A 17,917-nucleotide genomic window follows, 5' to 3' on the forward strand; every position below is an offset into this window, starting at 1 on the left:
AAAGTAAATTTAGCTACAAAGAGTTCTATTAATCAGAAAGGATATCTCCAAAAATGACAACCAAATAGCCAATAGCACTAAACCGAATCCTGACCTGGAAGTAACTTGTAAGCTCAGACATAAAAACAGCCCAGCTAAGAAGAATTTCAGATGTTCACAGGAAGATACCTGTCAGAGAATGAACAAGTTCAGATGTCTCCACATCATACAGGTTGGCAGTTCTGTCCCATGAGGCTGTCACCACCTGCTTCCCACCAACCAGCCAGTCAGCAGCAATAACCACACCCTGATGGCTTTTGAGAGATGTCAGCGGGACTCGGACAGTAGGGCAGTCACTGGACACGTCTCCATCAATGTCAGGCTCATCTTTATCAGAGCACTCTATTTCATCTTCACCAGAAATTTGTTGCTAAAGATAAAAATCAGAAAAAGAAAGACTGTAGGAATCACGAGTTTGTTCTAACATAGCTGTACCATTTATCTTTCTAGATTTAGTACCATTAGGACCAATGCAATTACAGATTCTGGTATTTAACTGGTACTCAACGAATGCTTTCTCAATGTTAAGGTCTGGCTATAGAAGGAACGCCAAAAATCCTGGAAAATATTAAAGTCACTATGGCATCAAAAGTCACTATGGCAAATAAACCAATTTTCAACATTTCCATTTTTATCGCTTATTAGAAATATGATATGAAATTAAATACATTAAAGGTCAAAAATATGTCACAATACAAAAAGCATTTTAATTCTTGGAGCCTGTTTTAAAATACTTTAAAAACTTCTAAATTATAATAACTTAAAATTCCACTGTTAACTATAAGAGATCATTTATTTTCTTGTGTCAACAAAATCTTTTATTAAAAGCAAGATAATGTAAAAATGTAACATTGGGTCTATACGCCAGTTCTTCAAGAAAATGTTTATTCAGTCAATAAATATTGATAAAGACGGTGCTGTTTACACAGCAGAGGAGAAGAGGACATATGTCATACATAAGATGATGCTTACTCTAAATGATAAGAATGCCAGCATCAACACAACTGACAAGACTATATGAAAGATTACACACACTCACATATGGACTAGTGCAGAATGAATGTTGTGTATGCGCATGCTAGGATGAGAACATGACAGATGAACAAGATACACAAGGAAGTATGTCATCTGTGTCATCTGCATTCACACAGTATGGAATGCATGGCATATACAATCAGGTGGCAGGGAGTGCTGTGCAGAAAATAAGAAAGAGGTAGAAGAGATAGACAGCTGAAGGGCTGCTGGCTTATACAGAATTACTGAGGAAAGACTACCAACAACTGAGTCCAATTGTGGAGAACAAAGAAAGGTATGCCGATACTGAAGAAAACAGCATTCCAGGCAGAAGCAACGAGTATAGAATCCTTTTTCTGCTACAAAATTGGGCTTGCTAGTGTGTGCAGGGACACAGAGACAGAGGTGGCAGACAGTGTAGCGGGGGATGTCATGGAAAACCTGGTAGGCCATGGAAAGGACTCTGCTCTATTCTACATGTGGTGGAAAAATCATCACTTCTAAGCAGAGACATGGTATGACCTAGATTAACTGCTAAACACAGGAAAATGAAAGAATGAAATTCACTAGGCTGTATCACCCACAAACTTATATGCTGAAGCCCTAATCCCAAGACCTCAAAATGTGAACTTAGTGGGGAAAAGACCCTTAAAAGGCAATTAAATTGCAATCAGGCTGGGTGTAGGACCTAGTCTATCATGACTTCATAGTGCATACAAATTACAGCAGAGACGCATACAAGAGAATGATCATGTGAGGGCACAGTGAAAAAGTGACTGTGTGCTAGCCGAGGACCTAGAATAAACTAATCCTTCTGCTACCTTGCTTTTAGCCTTCTCCTCTACAGACTGTGATAACATAAATTTGATGCTGAAGCCACAGGTCCCAGAAAGCACCAGGGCAAAAATAACTACAGGAAAGAGAAATCTAGATGCGGGTAGTAGTAATGAAGGTGAGAAGAAAGGCTGATTAATACAACCTCTCAGGAAAGTTTCAGATTTGGCCAACAGATATCTACATGGATCACACACAATTTGAAGACATTTAAAGGTATATGGTTCAAATTATTAAGTGAATGACAACAGTGCAAACTGAAATGAACAACAGAATAAAAGTAGTAGGTTAGAAGGAATGTTCAGAACTCAGTAGCAAATACAGGACATCCAAGGGAGATACTAAGTAATTAGATGACAACCAAAGTCTGGAGTCAAGAAAAAAGTCTATGCAAATTTTGTGACCCACAGTAACAGCTGGTCCCTAACGCCATAAAGGCTGAGTGACACCAACTAGGACTAGTTAGTATAGGAGAATAATAGATGAGCTGCAGACTCAAACTTAAACAAGTAGGTAGAGCATTAGAGAGCCACCCAAGAAAGAAACAGGAGGAAAGACTGTTAGAATCCCAAAAAGTAGCCTCAGAGTCTGCTGGATGAGCAACCAACCACAAAGGCAATGAGTGAGGAACAGCAGAGCTGTGGGGACACTAAGTTAGACACAGAGTATGATTCAATAGGGAAAAATGAATTCACACAACCCTTCTGAAGAGGTTGGTGTGAGAACGAAAGTAGGTGAGGTAGTAGTTCTGGAGGGGCTTTAGAACAAATGTGTGCTGACGATAAGAGCCATTCTAAGGACAGAGGAAGCACCGCTGAAACCTCACCAGGAAGAGCGGAAGCATAACTCTAATGATGACAAGAAGAAATTATCAGAGTATGCATTCAGACTTCAGAATGCATGAGAGTACACAGGGCAATGTAACTCTTCAAAGAAGCCACATGTGAGTGACATGTGAAGGAGGGGGAGCTTGGGGAAGACAGGAGCAGCTTAAGAAAGTTAAGAATGTGGTTACTATAAAGCTCTAAGCATAGTTATTTTCAGTATGGGCTGGAGTGCAGGAGTATAAAAACTAAGCCTAGATGTGTTTGCAAAGGGAAACCAGAAAGGACCCTGTAGTCTAGGAATGTAATAGCTCATGCCTATAATACCTGCACTGTGGAGGCTGAAGCAGGGCTACCATACGTTCAAGGCCAGCCAGAGTTAAACAGTGAGGCCTTTTCACAAAAGCAAACATCAGGAGAATGCTAAGTAAAGCCCTGTAAAGAAAGGACTTCATCTCAAAGGCAAAGGGAGAGTTATCTGAGCTATTGGCATGTCCATTATTCTAGAAAGATGACTCCTGATGAAAAGGAGCTATAGTGGGCAGTCACTAGATTAGATTCAACTGGTTAAAGAAATTGAGAGCCTGGAAATCTGAGGAAAGGTAAAAGGTCAGCAAAACCCTTTCACTTCTGCATGAGATGAAAGCTTCACTCCCAGGCTATGCTATTCAAGAGAAAAATGACTCCTGGCAGATAAACAAGTCAAGACAGGAAGGGCTGCTACAATCACAGGAAATGCCTGATGAGAATACTGCAGCACTGCTGTAGCTCTGAGCTCAGTATCTAGATGCCTCCTGTCTCTGCTGTTACTCATAAAACTGTTCAGAAGGCCCTACCTCCTTGTCATGAGGCTTCTCAGCTCCCACACCTGCACCCAAGGAGTCTAGCCCTCCGGTACCTGTGCTGTTGCACACTTCTGGATGCTCTGCAGACAAGGATCTCTTTGACTAGGTGATGAACATGGCTCCAGCAAAGAATATGGACTGTGAAAACTGACACACTGTCTTATCTGCCTTGCTCTTCCTAGGTAACTATGCCCAATGGTGGTCCATGGGGAAACTCAGTGGATATCCCTCATGTACCCTACATAACAGTTTCCCAGGGACACAGAAAAGATTGAACAACTGAATCCTTAAGATTTCATGAAGTAGCTAAGAACAGAGCATGGAGACATAACAGTGTGTCACAGAGAATTCCAAACTTCATGACAAGTGTGCTAACTGCTGGACTCTTGACCTACAACGGTAAGCACAATAAAAACAGAAATAAACACCTAGATGTAGGATGGAGCCACCTTTTCAGACAAGCAACGCAGAGGAAAGGATCTGAGTAACAGGACCACATACAAAGTTTGGGCGACATGTAATTTAAACATGTGTCGTCCCACTAGAGACCAAACAAAAAAAGGCTCAAAAAAGGCTCTGAAACTTCATGCTTTAGAAGGGGAAATGCCATAAAGTAATTCTGGGAAGCAGAAGTCCATGATGAAGGTACCAACCAGTTCACTTTCTGGTGAAAAGGCTTTTCCTGCCTGACAGACCGCTGCCTTTCACGTAATGATGAAAAGAGAAAGCAGTCCCTCTGGTATCTCAAGGACACTAATATTAAAGGGCCCTACCCTGTGGTCTCATTTAACATGAACTACTTTCTTAAAGTTATTACTCCACCTAGGTAATCTATGGGGCCATGGGTAGTAATTATCCCTGGAATACAAATGGACTTTGGCTGTCCTTCCCACAATGAGGAATGCTCTCTCAACCTGGACTCTTGGGGGAAGGCCTAGGTCCTGCCCCAGATAAATGACAGACTGGAGATCCATCATGGAGGGCCTCACCCTCCCTGGGGACTGGAGTGGAGATTGGGTGGGGATCTGGGGGGCCTGGTGGGGGGGCAGGAGAGAAAGGGAAGGAGAGGGAACTGGGATTGACATGTGAAACAAGATTGTTTCTAACAAATAAAAAAAGGAAGAAAAAATGCTAGTTTTGTAAATGTAAAAAAAAAAGATATTACCTCCAATTAAAGCCACATTAGCATACAAATTCGTGAGTGACATAAATATCCAATCCATAACATTCTAACCCTGGGCCTCCAAATTACAGAGCCTTCTTACACTAGAAAATACATTTATTCTATCCTAAAACATCAATTCATTCTAACATTAACACGAAAGTACAGTTTTAACAAAAATATCATCTAAGTTGGGAGGTCGACATGAGAATCAAGGTACAATTTATCTCTAGGTAAAATTCTTAACTAGCTATAGACCACAGAAAACAAACAAGTTATATTTATCCAAAATACAATACTGCAGAAGTACAGCACAAGCAATTCTATTCCAAAAGGAAGCAAAAGAAGAGGGAAGAAACACAGGTTTCAAACAAACCCCAACTCAAAAACAGCAAATTCCATTAGATCTTAAGTCTCCACAATAATTCTCTTAGGTGCCATTCTTTAGCTTTTAGAACCACTAAGGTAGCTTCCTCACCATGACAATTAGCTGGACAGCCCCACCCCTGCTATGGCACTGGGCTGTGGCACCCTGTCCCCTAATCCCCATGGCCAAAACCAAAGAGAGGCCACACATACTGGCTCATGCTTATAATCCCTAGGGAGGCCAAGGAGGAAGGCAAATTCAAGGACAGCTTGGGTTGGGTTAGAGTGAAATCATGTCTGTTAAAAAGAAAAGAGACGGAAAGGAGAAAATAAAGCAGAGAGGCAGGAAGAATGATAAACCAAGAAGCCCACCCTTTGAAAACAAGGAAAAGTCAACCTCAGGCCTGTGGTCTTAGCACGTTCCAAATCACTTTCAGATTCTTGCTCCCCTGTCCAGAGGACAGTTCCATTTTCTGGTGCTTAAGAGAACTCCAGTGCTCTGATAGTCTTCCTCCATCTCATCCTTGTTCTGTTCCTTTACCCACAGCAGTATAACTCTTGTCTCTATTGCTGGCATCTGCTGAGGTGGCTGATTAAATCCACAGTTCACACCTACACTAATCATTTAAGATGTAGGTCAATTAAGTCACATCCAACCATACCAGATACCATCAGTTTATTCTAAAATTTCCAAATATCCAGGGTCCTACTACAGGAGCACACCAACAGTAAACTGTCAGAGTAACTAAATATGCTTACACTAGTGTCGGCAACAGGCTGAGGTGTTGGAAGCTGTATCACGTATCTCCAAATATGAGCAGTCTGATCTCCAGAAGCTGAAGAGACAAATGGGGGAAGATTATCCACTGGGCAGAACATGCATAAAATGTGCTCTTTCCTACACTGTGGCCAGACATCAATCATGCTTTTCTAACTTAGTGATCATTTAGTAAAGTAAATATATTTTATTTAAATAGCGACTTCAGACTGTACAATGCTATTAAGAATAGAATGTGTGTACAAAATTAGATTACAATTACTAAAGAAAGTATTTCCCCTTTCATCTTAGAAAAACTTTGAAGGTTAAGAAAAACATGAAGAGGGGGAGGGGCTAGGCCCTGCCCTGGATGAAATGACAGACTATGGACACCCCCATGTAGGGCCTCACCCTCCCTGGGGAAATGAGGGGATATTGCGGGGGCTGGTGGGAGGGCACAGGAGGAGGGGAGGGAAATGGAGAGGGACCTGGAATTGACATGTGAAGCAACCTTGTTTCTAATTTAAATTTAAAAATAAAAAATATATATTAAAAAAAAGAAAAAAATGAAGAGATTTTATTTTGTAATCTATGTAATAAATATTCTATTGGATTACACTTTTGACTATAACAGTCTGAGATGTTTCAGGAAAGGGAATGATATTTCCATCTATTCACTATTAATAGGACTTCATAATATGACTGGTATTACTTATTATGTTAAATTAATATTACTTATTTGTGTTGCTTTCCTAGTCCTCTTCTTTCTAGCAGAAGTTTGTAAGCAAGTGCACTGACTAGGAATGGAAGACAATGAACAGCCACACAGGCACTCCAGAGTGGTATTCTCAGCTTTGGCCAAAGTGGTCTGCTTTCCATCTTCTCTTCACTGCTACAAAACTTACCTAAAGAAGTTACCAGGAGCTGATAGTCAATTTGTTACAGCCAAAATCAACTGACTGTCCTGTTTCTCTTCAAATCAACACTACATATTTGCAGTCTAATTTTCTTTTCTCCTTTATCTGTCTCAAAGCTGGTATTAGCTCCTTTTTTTAGATGTCACTAGGTTTCACCTCTATAAGTCTTTGGCTTATATCTAGACATATCCATCTGCGAGTAGTCTAGTGTCTTTCCTCTCTACCAATCATAAAATAAACCTTCAGGGTCTTCACCGCTTCAACTCCTCAGATATGTATTAAAATAAATATTGGCTATGATCATCTAGAACTGGGAAATGATTGAGAGTAACTTCCCCACTATATCCCTCTCACATGTGAAAAGTCTCTGACCAAAAGAGTAACCTCGGCACACACTAAAAGTATTCATATTGGGCTCCTCCTTCTTAAATCTTCCACCTGCACAGAGCACCCTTGTCATCTTAACGTGTATACTCTATCCTGGGCTCAGCAGAATCTGGTCCATGGGAAAAGGGCAGACATTTCCCCATTTTTGTAAATGAACAGTCATGTCTCTTCATCTACAGAGACACACTTTCATGCTACAAAAGCAGGACAGAGCAGGGACAGACATCATATGGTCTGTCAAAGACAAATGTACCTACTAACTGGTCTTTTTCAGAAGCATGGCAACCTCTAGCCCATCAAAGTCAACACATACTCTCCAAGATTATCAGCTGTACCCCAAAACATAACTCCACAGCTATCTGACAATTTTGTAGAAATAATCCTCAGTACAAAAGGCTACCTTCCAAAAACAGCAAATGAAACTAGGTTTTAAAAGCCAGTCTAAGATGTGGTGTACAAAAGTTACTACAGCTTAGGTAAATTATCTAGAAAGGAATGGAAATAATTCATAAAATATCTACTAAAGATTGTCTAACTTTCATAAACACTACGGATAACTCTGAAAGTGCTAAGAAAAGAATATAAAATTTATAGCTGTCTTAAGATTATTAATTATGGTATTCAAGAAAGAAAAAAATCAACATACCAGTAAGAGCCAACTGCTCTGAAGGATGAAATTTTATAGAATTTACTGCAAAATAAAAATATTACAAGAACAGGTTTAAGATAACAAAACCATGTTATCAATATTTATTAGCTATCGCATTACAAAGTTAACTTCAAATTTTAAAAAACTATGATAGTTTATTAGATCCTTTGATTCAATTAAACTATGAATTAATATGTATGTTAGACCTGAGGTATAATTAAAAAAATTAAAGTATGAACCAACTTGCTAGATGATATACAAGAATATTAACAATCTACTTTTATAAACAGGCAAGTAATTTAGAGGTAAAATATGAGAAAGTGAGATTGTGACATGAAGCAAAAGCAAACTGCAGTGTGCAGACACTGCCCACTGGCCTTGCCCTGCCCCTGCCCAGCTTACAGAAACCCTGATCTATTCCATAACAAATGAGATTCCGGAAATGAATTCCAACCAGACTCAAAAATGTCGATTAGGTCAATGTCCTCCTATTTTCTTATCCACATTCGGGTTACTCAAAGGTAAGCTTTAGCAAATGTTTTCCTCCTCTCCTCCACTTCCTTCTTCTTCTTCTAAACAGTTCTTTGAGACAGAGTTATCTCTGTATTTTTGTAGACCAGGCTGGCCTAGAATTCAGAGATCTACCTGCCTCTGCCTCCCGAGTGCTGGAATTAAAGGCGTGTGCCACCACCGCCTGGCTGGCAAATGTTTTCTTAGGAAGCTTTCATTTTCTTAATAAAGAAGCATATGAGGATACTCCCAGTACCCACTATCTCTTCCTCTTTCCTTCCTTGTATTCAGATGAACTATCTACAGCCAGCAAGAAAACAAGCATGAGCCAGCCTAATGGGACTAGTCAGGACTAAGCCCATCTACCCAGGACTTTCCTAAAGAAATCCCAGGTTTTAGAATGGATTAAAACCATCATCAGGGGGCTGGCAAGATGGCTAAGTGGTTAAGAGCACTGGCTGCTCTTCCAGAGGTCCAGTGTTCAAGTCCCAGCAACCACATGGTGGCTCACAACCACCTGTAATGAGATCTGGTGCTCTCTTCCGGCATGCAGACATACATGCAAGCAGAACACTATACATAACAAATAAATATTAAAAAAAAAATTTAACCACCATCAGTCTGACCAGGGAGCTGAATTCAACTCACCCTAAGAAGAACTAACCTTCATGTCCCTGCCTTGTTTAAAAAAAAAAAATGAATATCCCTTAGACAGAACGTTGTTGCAGGAATTCTGCCAAACTTCAAAAAATTATCCATTAGTGCAATTTTGTTAGCTATGTCTTTAAAATTATGTTTTACTAAGAAACTACATTTAAAAAAGAGATTCTATTTTCTTTCAATACTGAAATACAAATAATATAGAAGAGCTGGTGAAAACTGCTGTTATAAGTAATAAATATAAGCTATAATGCTAAAATTAAGCAAATGTATTTTAAAAGTAAGTCAGGGGCAAGGGGGCTGGAAAGATAGCTTAGTGGTTAAGAGCTCTTACTGTTCTTACAGAGAACTCAGGTTCAGCTCCCAGCATCTACATGGCTGCTTACACATGCTGTAACTCTAGTTCCAAGAGATCAACACCCTTTTCTTACCTTTTGGTATCAGTCGCACATATGTTATATATAGATTGTTTTCAGGCAAAAATAATACACATAAAATAAAATTATCTTCTTTCAAAATGACATGGAGAATGTAATACATGTTCTACAAAATTTTATCAGATTTTTGAGTCCCTAGTGATATACTCTGGGCACTGTATAAACTAAGAAAGACTAGAAAGAAAGGACAAAAGAGACAAGTAACAACAAGAACAACTGAGGGATAAAAGATGCTAAGAAACAGATGAGTTAGGGGTCTACAATTCAGAGCCCTAGCCTTACAAGAGACCACCAAGATGGTCAGGAAGGTACTGAGTTAAATGAGGATTCCCCATGGGTGTAGCTTTGCACAAGCTAAGGAGATGTTGAATCTAAAAATGTGAGTCTAAGCTGAACTCCAATGTGAGTGGAGATATACTCAAGTGACACACTGTGTCCCTCTCTTTGGTTACTAAACTGTCACCTTTTCTCCACTGGGGGAATTATTGTTTTAAAAGACATGTAGGAGTCCATCTGAAGCTGACCCCCAAAACAAAAGAGGCTTCTACTCTATATAAATACCAAAGGAATGAATCTTAGGATAAAAAAACTCAGGACAGGAATGAGTGGGGATGTTACATACCAGAAGATGGAGATGGAATAGGAGGAGGGGGGAAGGAGGAGTAGGAAGACAGGAAGAAGAAGGAGGAGGAGGAGGAGGAGGAGGAGGAGGAGGAGGAGGAGGAGGAGGAGGAGGAGGAGGAGGAGGAGGAGGAGGAGGAGGAGGAGGAGGAGGAGGAGGAGGAGGAGGAGGAGGAGAAGAAGAAGAAGAAGAAGAAGAAGAAGAAGAAGAAGAAGAAGAAGAAGAAGAAGAAGAAGAAGAAGAAGACTCTTTCAAAAGTGAGGCTCTTTAAATTTCATTTTCTTCAGATGAACTTGGCAAAAAAAAAGTTTCTGTAAGAGAATGGAGGCAACAGTGAGCCCAAATCTCTTCCCAAGGACACTGTGTCATCATTAAATTCACATTCTGTTCTAGCCTTTGTCCTGTTGATTTCTATCTTCAAGACGGCCACAGGCATAGTAGAGGAAAAAAATCACATGTACGCACGCACATGCGCACACAAACACATGGGCGTAAGTGCCCAATAACAAAGCCATCTTGGGAACTAAGGGAACAGTGGTAGCTAGCAGAGGAGGGGAATAAAAAGCTGGGCAGCCTTTCACAGAGACTGGATGAAGACATTCTAAATGGAAGTTGTTTACAAATGTTTGGAAGAAAAGTACAAGAATGAAATTTGATCAAAACATTGTTAATTCCCATGTATAACTGAAGAGGCAAAAGAAAGCTACTATAAAATATATAAAATATAAACCCAAACACAGTTGGTGGGAACATCCTTTAGTTTGCCTGACTGAAGTATTACACATTAATCTCTAAAACACAGTTTATAATAATTATAAAGTTATACAATGTACACAAGCATGTAGTACTGCTTAGGCATTAAACTTTTTCCTTTTATTACTCATACAAGGTAAAGAACAGTTTATCTAGTCTGACTACATTACACTGTCCCCTAACTGCCAAAATATTAAAATTTTATATCAAGTATAAAACTTTCTACTAATATAGTTGGTGTTATGAGAAATTTTTAAAAGGAACCAGAAAAACACAGCTTCTGATTATTGTGCTCTTTTAGAAAAACATGCTTACCTGAGCCCACATGGCCAGCATATTTGACAAGACATTTGCCAGTCTCTATGCTCCACAACAAAGCCGTGTGATCTACAAGATGAAGAAGTCACAACTTAGCCATCACTAATTTATAATCTCTTTAAAAATACAATAAAATTCTAAAAATGATAGCCACATCACCCTAATAGGTATTATTAATTTAGTTTTATCTTATGTACATGGGCATTTTTGCCTGTATGTATGTCTATATATGCAGTACCCTTGAAGTACAGAAGAAGGTACTGGCTCCACTGGGACTAGAGTTAAAAGACAGTTGTGAGCCACCATGTGGGTGCCAAAAATCAAAACTGGATCTTGGGTCTCTAGAGGAACAGTCAATGTTCTTAACCGAGTCATCTCTCTAGTCCCCCAAACAGTTCTTGAACTTTGATCTACTGCTTTGTACAATTCAATTATCCTAAGAAAAATGTTGTGACTTATCTGAAGCCACAGAACTGGACTTGATATCCTAGTGGACCATTACACCGAAGCCATCATGTGTGAAACTGGCATACAGAAGTCATTTATATCACAGTTCCATTATCTTATCCTAGTATTCGAACTTTCCAGAACATCTTGTGATTCTCAAATTCAATTAGCCTCCAAATTCAGTTAAATTATATGAAATAATGGTTATTTCTTTGTACCTTTTCCTTTCACAAGCATTAAGTGGGAAAAGGGAGAATGAAAGACATTTCTAAGAAGAAATAGTAGTCAGTTATCCAAAGGAAATTTCAGAAATATTAGACGTTACCTCCTCTTCTTTTTAACTAATACTTTCAAACCATTCAAGATGTTTAAGAACGAACATAATTACAAACAGGAAAGAAAAACTCTCAACACTCTAACAAGGTTTTCTTGTGTCTCTTTTACTTTTAAAAATGAGAATCCAGACCAGGTGATAGCGGTGTACCCCTTTAATCCCAGCATTTGGGCAGCAGAAGTAAGCAGATCTCTATGAGTTCAAGGCCAGCCTGGCCTACAAATCTGTCCCCAAATCAGAAGCACATCTGGCCTGAACAGGAACAAAGCCAATCAAAAAAAAAAAATCTAACATTTAAAAACTACCCCACCTACATTGTTTCTACCATTCAAATCAGACACTCTCATATATCTTAGTTGAAGCCAAGTATCTATTACCTCAAAAACAGGAGTACAGCCTTGACTGTGACATCACCCACAAGACTACTGCAAAGGAAGCCTACAGGTCTCAGGAGAAATGGGTGCTCCCCCACCAAGGCAAATGTTTTTCCTTTTCTTTTCCTTCTTTTCTCTTCACTTCATTTTTGTCTGAGAGACAGTGTGACAGGGGTTTTTATCACAGCCTATGCTGGCTTGGAACTTGAGGTCCTACAACACCTGGATCCAAAAGCTTTGGTTTCAATAACTCTACCAAGACTTTTGTCTCTGCCACTGCTAACCATAAGTCACTTTCATAAGTTGCCAATCAAAATCATATCTCAATAAGCCAGCTGCAACAGTGTCTGGCTCACCGGCAGACGCTGTCCCAAGAACCACAGGCTGTGTCCTTGCAACACTGACATCCCAGATGCCATCCCTGTGGCCAATATACTCCTTCACAAGCTGGCAGACGGCCCTTGAGGTGGTGGTCTTAAAGCTGGAAACAATCTAAATTGGGAAGAAAACAGCACTTTAAACACTTACTGAATTAAGTTTCTCTATGTTAAAAAAGGCAAAACAGCAAAAAGATGTCTTGAAAACGTGTAAGTAATTTAACAGGATACTGGAAACACTAACGGAATATAACACAAGTATGAATACAACTGAGATGCCTCAAACAAGAAGGCTGCTCTCTTTATCAGAGGCTTCAGAAAATTCTCCCCACTCCATTAGTGCACAGGAGTCAGGAAGATAACGTCTCACTGCAGAAGAACGGCACAAGTGGGCCTTGCAAGTCACTCTTCCCAAATCTCAATCACCAAACAAAATTCTCCATCTTTAAAGCACACATATATACACAGAGAGACGAGAGAAAGACAGAGACAGAGAGAAAGAAAATCAGAGAGATAGAGACCAGACAGAGAAAGACATGAAAAAGTTGAGAAAAAATACCCCAAACTACTAACCCTAAAGCATGTGTTCACAGAATAATTTCTATTTTTTCCTGAATTTGATCTTTTTACACCGACCACATATCAACACAAAAAAAGCCCATGCTGTAAGAGGAATCAAATGACCACACTTGTAGCAGATGAGGAGGTTTATTAGAGATTGTTTATTGAGCACTTGCTTGAAGCCATGTGCCATGCTGGATGGAGACAGCACTGAGAGATACAAAGGTCTTTTAGAAGCTCATATTCTAATGGGAAACAGACATGAAATGATACAGACAATGAGGAACACACAGTAAGGTATACTGGTCCATATAATGACACATATAACAATTCTCATTTCCCTCATAACGGAATCTGTAAAGTAAAGAAGAAACTAAATGCAAAGATTTCTTTAAGCTTTGGTCATGAAACTGCTTCAGATAAATGAAAACATTTCAATTTTTAAGTAAATCAGAAAAAATATAAAAATAATGAATCTATAAATCAAGCAAAAAAACAAAAACAAAAATTAATGGATTCATACAGCTTGCTTTTAACAATGATTCTGCAAGGCCTAGGACAAGTATATAAATTTACTTTTACATAAACATATGCAGACACAATCTGTTACATTAATTAGGTACACACTTTCAGATTATCCCCAACAGTAAAGACAAAAACAAAATGCTTAGTTAAGAGACTGAAATTTTACAAATAATATAAGTCAATTCTATTTAACTTGGTTTAAATTTTACAGAAAATAGAAAATGACTTGTTCAAATCTCAAACTCATTATTGTCATCTTTCTAAAAGCCAGTCTCCCTCCTAAAATCAACAAAAGCATCCCTCTATACTAATGTAAGCTTGTGCTTACAGAAAATACTACTAAGATGCCAAATAGTATTTATTACATTTTAGGGAGAAAGAAGTTACAGATCACATAAAACTCGCCACCATCCTAAGTTGTGATAAATTTCATTCTCCAAATCTCTCAACATTTCTAGTACAAGGGATGCTATTAGAAGAAACTACTGAGCCACATTTCTTCCCTACCCCATTCACGAGGTAGAACGGAAGAGGCTCTACCATGGGAATACAACTGTATACTTCAGAAACAGGACAGTATGCTTTTCATGAATACTGTGGCACACCACCTCACATGCCATTTCCATAATGCTCATTAGTGCTTAAAAACAAAACAAACCCTGACTTAAGTCAGGCACGGTGGAGCATGCCTTTAATCCCAATGCTCAGAAGGCAGAGGCAGGAGAGAGGCAGGAGAATCTCTGATAGTTCTAGGCCAGCCTCATCCACATAAGGAGTTCGAGGGCAGCCAGGACAACAAAGAGAGACCTGTCTCAATTTAAAAAACAAAAAACCAAAAAACACTGACTTGGTCAAAATTACAAGGAGACCCAAAGAAACAACTGAATTACTTAGAAGGATTATTTGGACAGAATAACAGCAGAATAAAGCAATGGAGTGATGTTTTTCCATCATCCTAAGTCATTTTAACTACAACAAAATCTAAAGTACTTTAATAAGTCAGAAAGGCCCTTTCCCACACAAAAAATGCTTTCTAAAGACTATTTGCAAACATCTCCACTGGTTTCTTTAATGTAGTTTTCAGGGTAGATTGTCTTCCCCCAACCCCAGTCCATAAGCATTAGCAAGTCATGAGCAGCCCAAGAAAGGAAAACCTCTCTGGGTTTATTTACTTCATACACTTCTGTGCTCCCTCCCACTGTCTCACCAAACATGCTACTTGCCTTTCATGGCTCTGAGTCACAAGGAGGGCAAGTAATGAATCTAGACTGTAGCATGTTCTTGTTGCATTCGTGCTTAGCTTTAATACCAAGAATCCATGCTGTGATACAAATCAGAATATAATGTTACCAAATTATTTCTTCAATTTTCAGATATTGTGTTTCTTTTTTTTAAGATGAGTATATACAGTGTACAAACTGCTGTAAAGTTCATTAGGAATATGCTTCTGGCATATTCTAACCCTTAAATGTCTGCTGTTAAATAGTTCTAATATATTTTTAAAGCAAAATACTATTATGCATGCCCTTACCTGTGTCCAACCCTTGTTCTTACTGCTCATGATAAAGGACTGCTATATAAGCATATCTTCCTCTATTTCAGAGATAACCACAAAGTTTTGGATCCTAAGACCACACATTGTATACACAGAATTGCAAGCATCAGAATAACCTATTTAATTCAAGATAACGTAACAAGAAGTGAAGAACATAATTTTATACTTAAGAAAGTCTGGCGTTAATTACGAATTTCAAAACTAGGGTGAATTAGATACTACAACAAACAAAACTCCAATGAAACAGCAATTTACACTCCAGATGTTATCAAAGTACACAGTTAGAAAATGTCAACAATACTCATGTTCTATTCTAAATAATGACTACCAAGAATTGTTAAATAAGAAGAGAAGGCAGAAAAGCTAGAGTTCCCCTCTTAACCACAGGTAACCTCATCATTCCTGCCAAATAAATGACTGCCAGCCTAAGACAGTGAAGAATAAAAAGCTGGTAATACTTATGCAATAATAGTACAAATTTCAATTTTTCCCCTCATATTCAACCCAGAGTGTACATTCACCAAAGTTATGTATTACTCCAAATTAGAGATGTATATTACCTCAAAATACTATTATATAATAACTTTCCAAACAATTAAACCCTTGCCATTTCTAGTCAGTACTAGGCACTTTCTTTGAAAACTCCTTGACTGTCCCTACACACCTCAGAAGTATACCCTCACTTCCTTCTCATACTTAGAAAATTGAAAAATAATAATGAAAATGTAACTTTAACCCAGATAGAATTTCACTCCATATAGTCATCTATTATCTATCCATCTGAACCCATATACCTTTTAACAAGCCATTTAACAATACAAAATATATTGTTCTAAAGACAAAAAAATTACTAATGCACAATACTTTGATCTCACTGAAATTAGTATCTAAGGATCTACATACTGTAGGCTTTTAGCAACGGTTGTTTTAGAAACCAGACATTTTTCTATTACACATTTCTAACTGGAAAATATGCAAGTTAAAGTATACATCTGCACACCGTAAACACCACATGACTGGCTCGAGAGCCAGTGCCTTGCATACCTTGCTGGTGGAAGCCTTATAGGTGGTCTTTAGCTTCTGAGAAAGCTGACTGGTACTGTGGCTGGCTGTGGAGACAGAGAATTGACAATCAAATACCCTCAAACTCAAAAAAAACCACAGCATCGCAAAGTAGAGCTACGTTGTAGAAGGGGAAACTCAGATCTATGTCCCCATCATGTCACAGGGACAACACGCAGGACTGGAAGAGGGATCCAAGCTCTTTCTCATCTGATCTACATCTGAATTATGTATTCCAAGTTTGGCTGATAGCAGAGAGCATATGAGCCAGTGTCCTTCATTAAATCCCAGTTCACTTGGTAAGTAATCTACGTGCAATACTTTGTAAGTATTTATTTTACCTTTTGTTTTGAGCTGGCCCTTACTCAATTCTGCCCCATCGATCGCTTGTCCTTCACCAGCTAAGCGTTCATTAAGAGTATCAATTTCTCTGCGCACTGGAAATTAAAAACATTTTTTTTTAAATTGTAAATTTTGGTCTTACATTCAAACGTACTCATTGATTCTAATTTTACATAAGAATGTTGTGAGTTAAGACTGTTAAAAAAAGATGTGAAAAATATTCTAAAAAGCAAGGTGATAATTTATAGTTTCCAAACACTCAAGTTATCGTTCCAGATACCATTCCAAGAAGAAAACGTAAGTGCTGGGGATGAAGCTCCGTTGGTAGAGTGCTCTCCAGCATGCATGAGAGCCTGGGTGTCATCTACGCACCGTATATACTGGGTGTGGATACCTCCAATATCAGCACTTAGAAGGTAGAGACAAGAGAATCAGAAGTTCGGGGTCATTCTCAGCTACATTTCAAGTTCAAGGCCAGTCTAGACTACATGAGAGTCAATCTTTAAAAATAAATAAAGGAAAGCTCACTCTTGTGACCCTGTGAAGATGTTACTCTCAGGGTCACAGGCAGAACATCTGTATATCCAAATTCTTTTTCAGTATAGCTTCCTTTTTGCTGGTTTCATGCACTTAAAATCACTCTGATACTGTCTTAAATTCAGTGAAATGATTATAGTTTACTTGTGGATACTGCAACTGAGGAAACAATATAGTAACAATATGTAACTACTGCTATGACACTAGGGAATCCCCACATGAGGATTATATATAGCAAAGATTTTAAAATTCCAGAATGAAAAATTAATAGGAAATGCAGGACAGGGAGTTTCATAAAAACATAAATATGGGAAGAGAAACATAAAATGAACCATTACAAGAAACATAATAATTGAAGATACAGAAAAATATGATTTTCCTTGCTATCAGAAACGAGCGACCTAAGGCATCCACACTGTGAAACTGAGAAGAGACTTGCCCAGGGAAGTAACTGGTCTAAAAGCACCAAATACTAAGCTGGCATAGCTGGGACTGACTTAAACACAGGTCCACCCAGCTATAGGGTCTACATGCTTGCCAGGATGCCAAAAAGCTCCCTGGGACTCTAGGTCATGAACAGGCTGAGAACAAAAGGCTCCATATAGCTAAGAAACTGGGACTTTGCCAGGAGGCTGAAGCAGGCAGATCTTTGTGAGTTTGATGCCAACATGGTCTACAGAACAAGTTCCAGGACAGGCACCAAAGCTAG

At 38.8% G+C, this 17,917-nt stretch overlaps 1 protein-coding gene across 5 annotated transcripts in view; it reads right to left on the minus strand.

Moving 5' to 3' along the window:
- The window catches only part of Wdr37 (WD repeat domain 37), a 66,690-nt gene that overhangs the window by 25,459 nt on the left and 23,314 nt on the right, over positions 1-17,917 (minus strand). For all 5 annotated transcript variants that reach the window (XM_013114649.3, XM_013114646.3, XM_013114647.3 and 2 more), the window contains 7 exons: positions 16,671-16,766; positions 16,312-16,376; positions 12,606-12,741; positions 11,092-11,163; positions 7,792-7,836; positions 5,844-5,920; positions 169-409 (listed from right to left, as the gene is read on the minus strand). In XM_013114649.3, coding sequence (XP_012970103.1) covers positions 169-409; positions 5,844-5,920; positions 7,792-7,836; positions 11,092-11,163; positions 12,606-12,741; positions 16,312-16,376; positions 16,671-16,766 — 732 coding nt within the window. The remainder of the gene's footprint in view (positions 1-168; positions 410-5,843; positions 5,921-7,791; positions 7,837-11,091; positions 11,164-12,605; positions 12,742-16,311; positions 16,377-16,670; positions 16,767-17,917) is intronic.

The sequence above is a fragment of the Mesocricetus auratus genome, unplaced genomic scaffold, assembly GCF_017639785.1.
Source record: "Mesocricetus auratus isolate SY011 unplaced genomic scaffold, BCM_Maur_2.0 Super-Scaffold_100013, whole genome shotgun sequence".
Taxonomy (NCBI): Eukaryota; Metazoa; Chordata; class Mammalia; order Rodentia; family Cricetidae; genus Mesocricetus; species Mesocricetus auratus.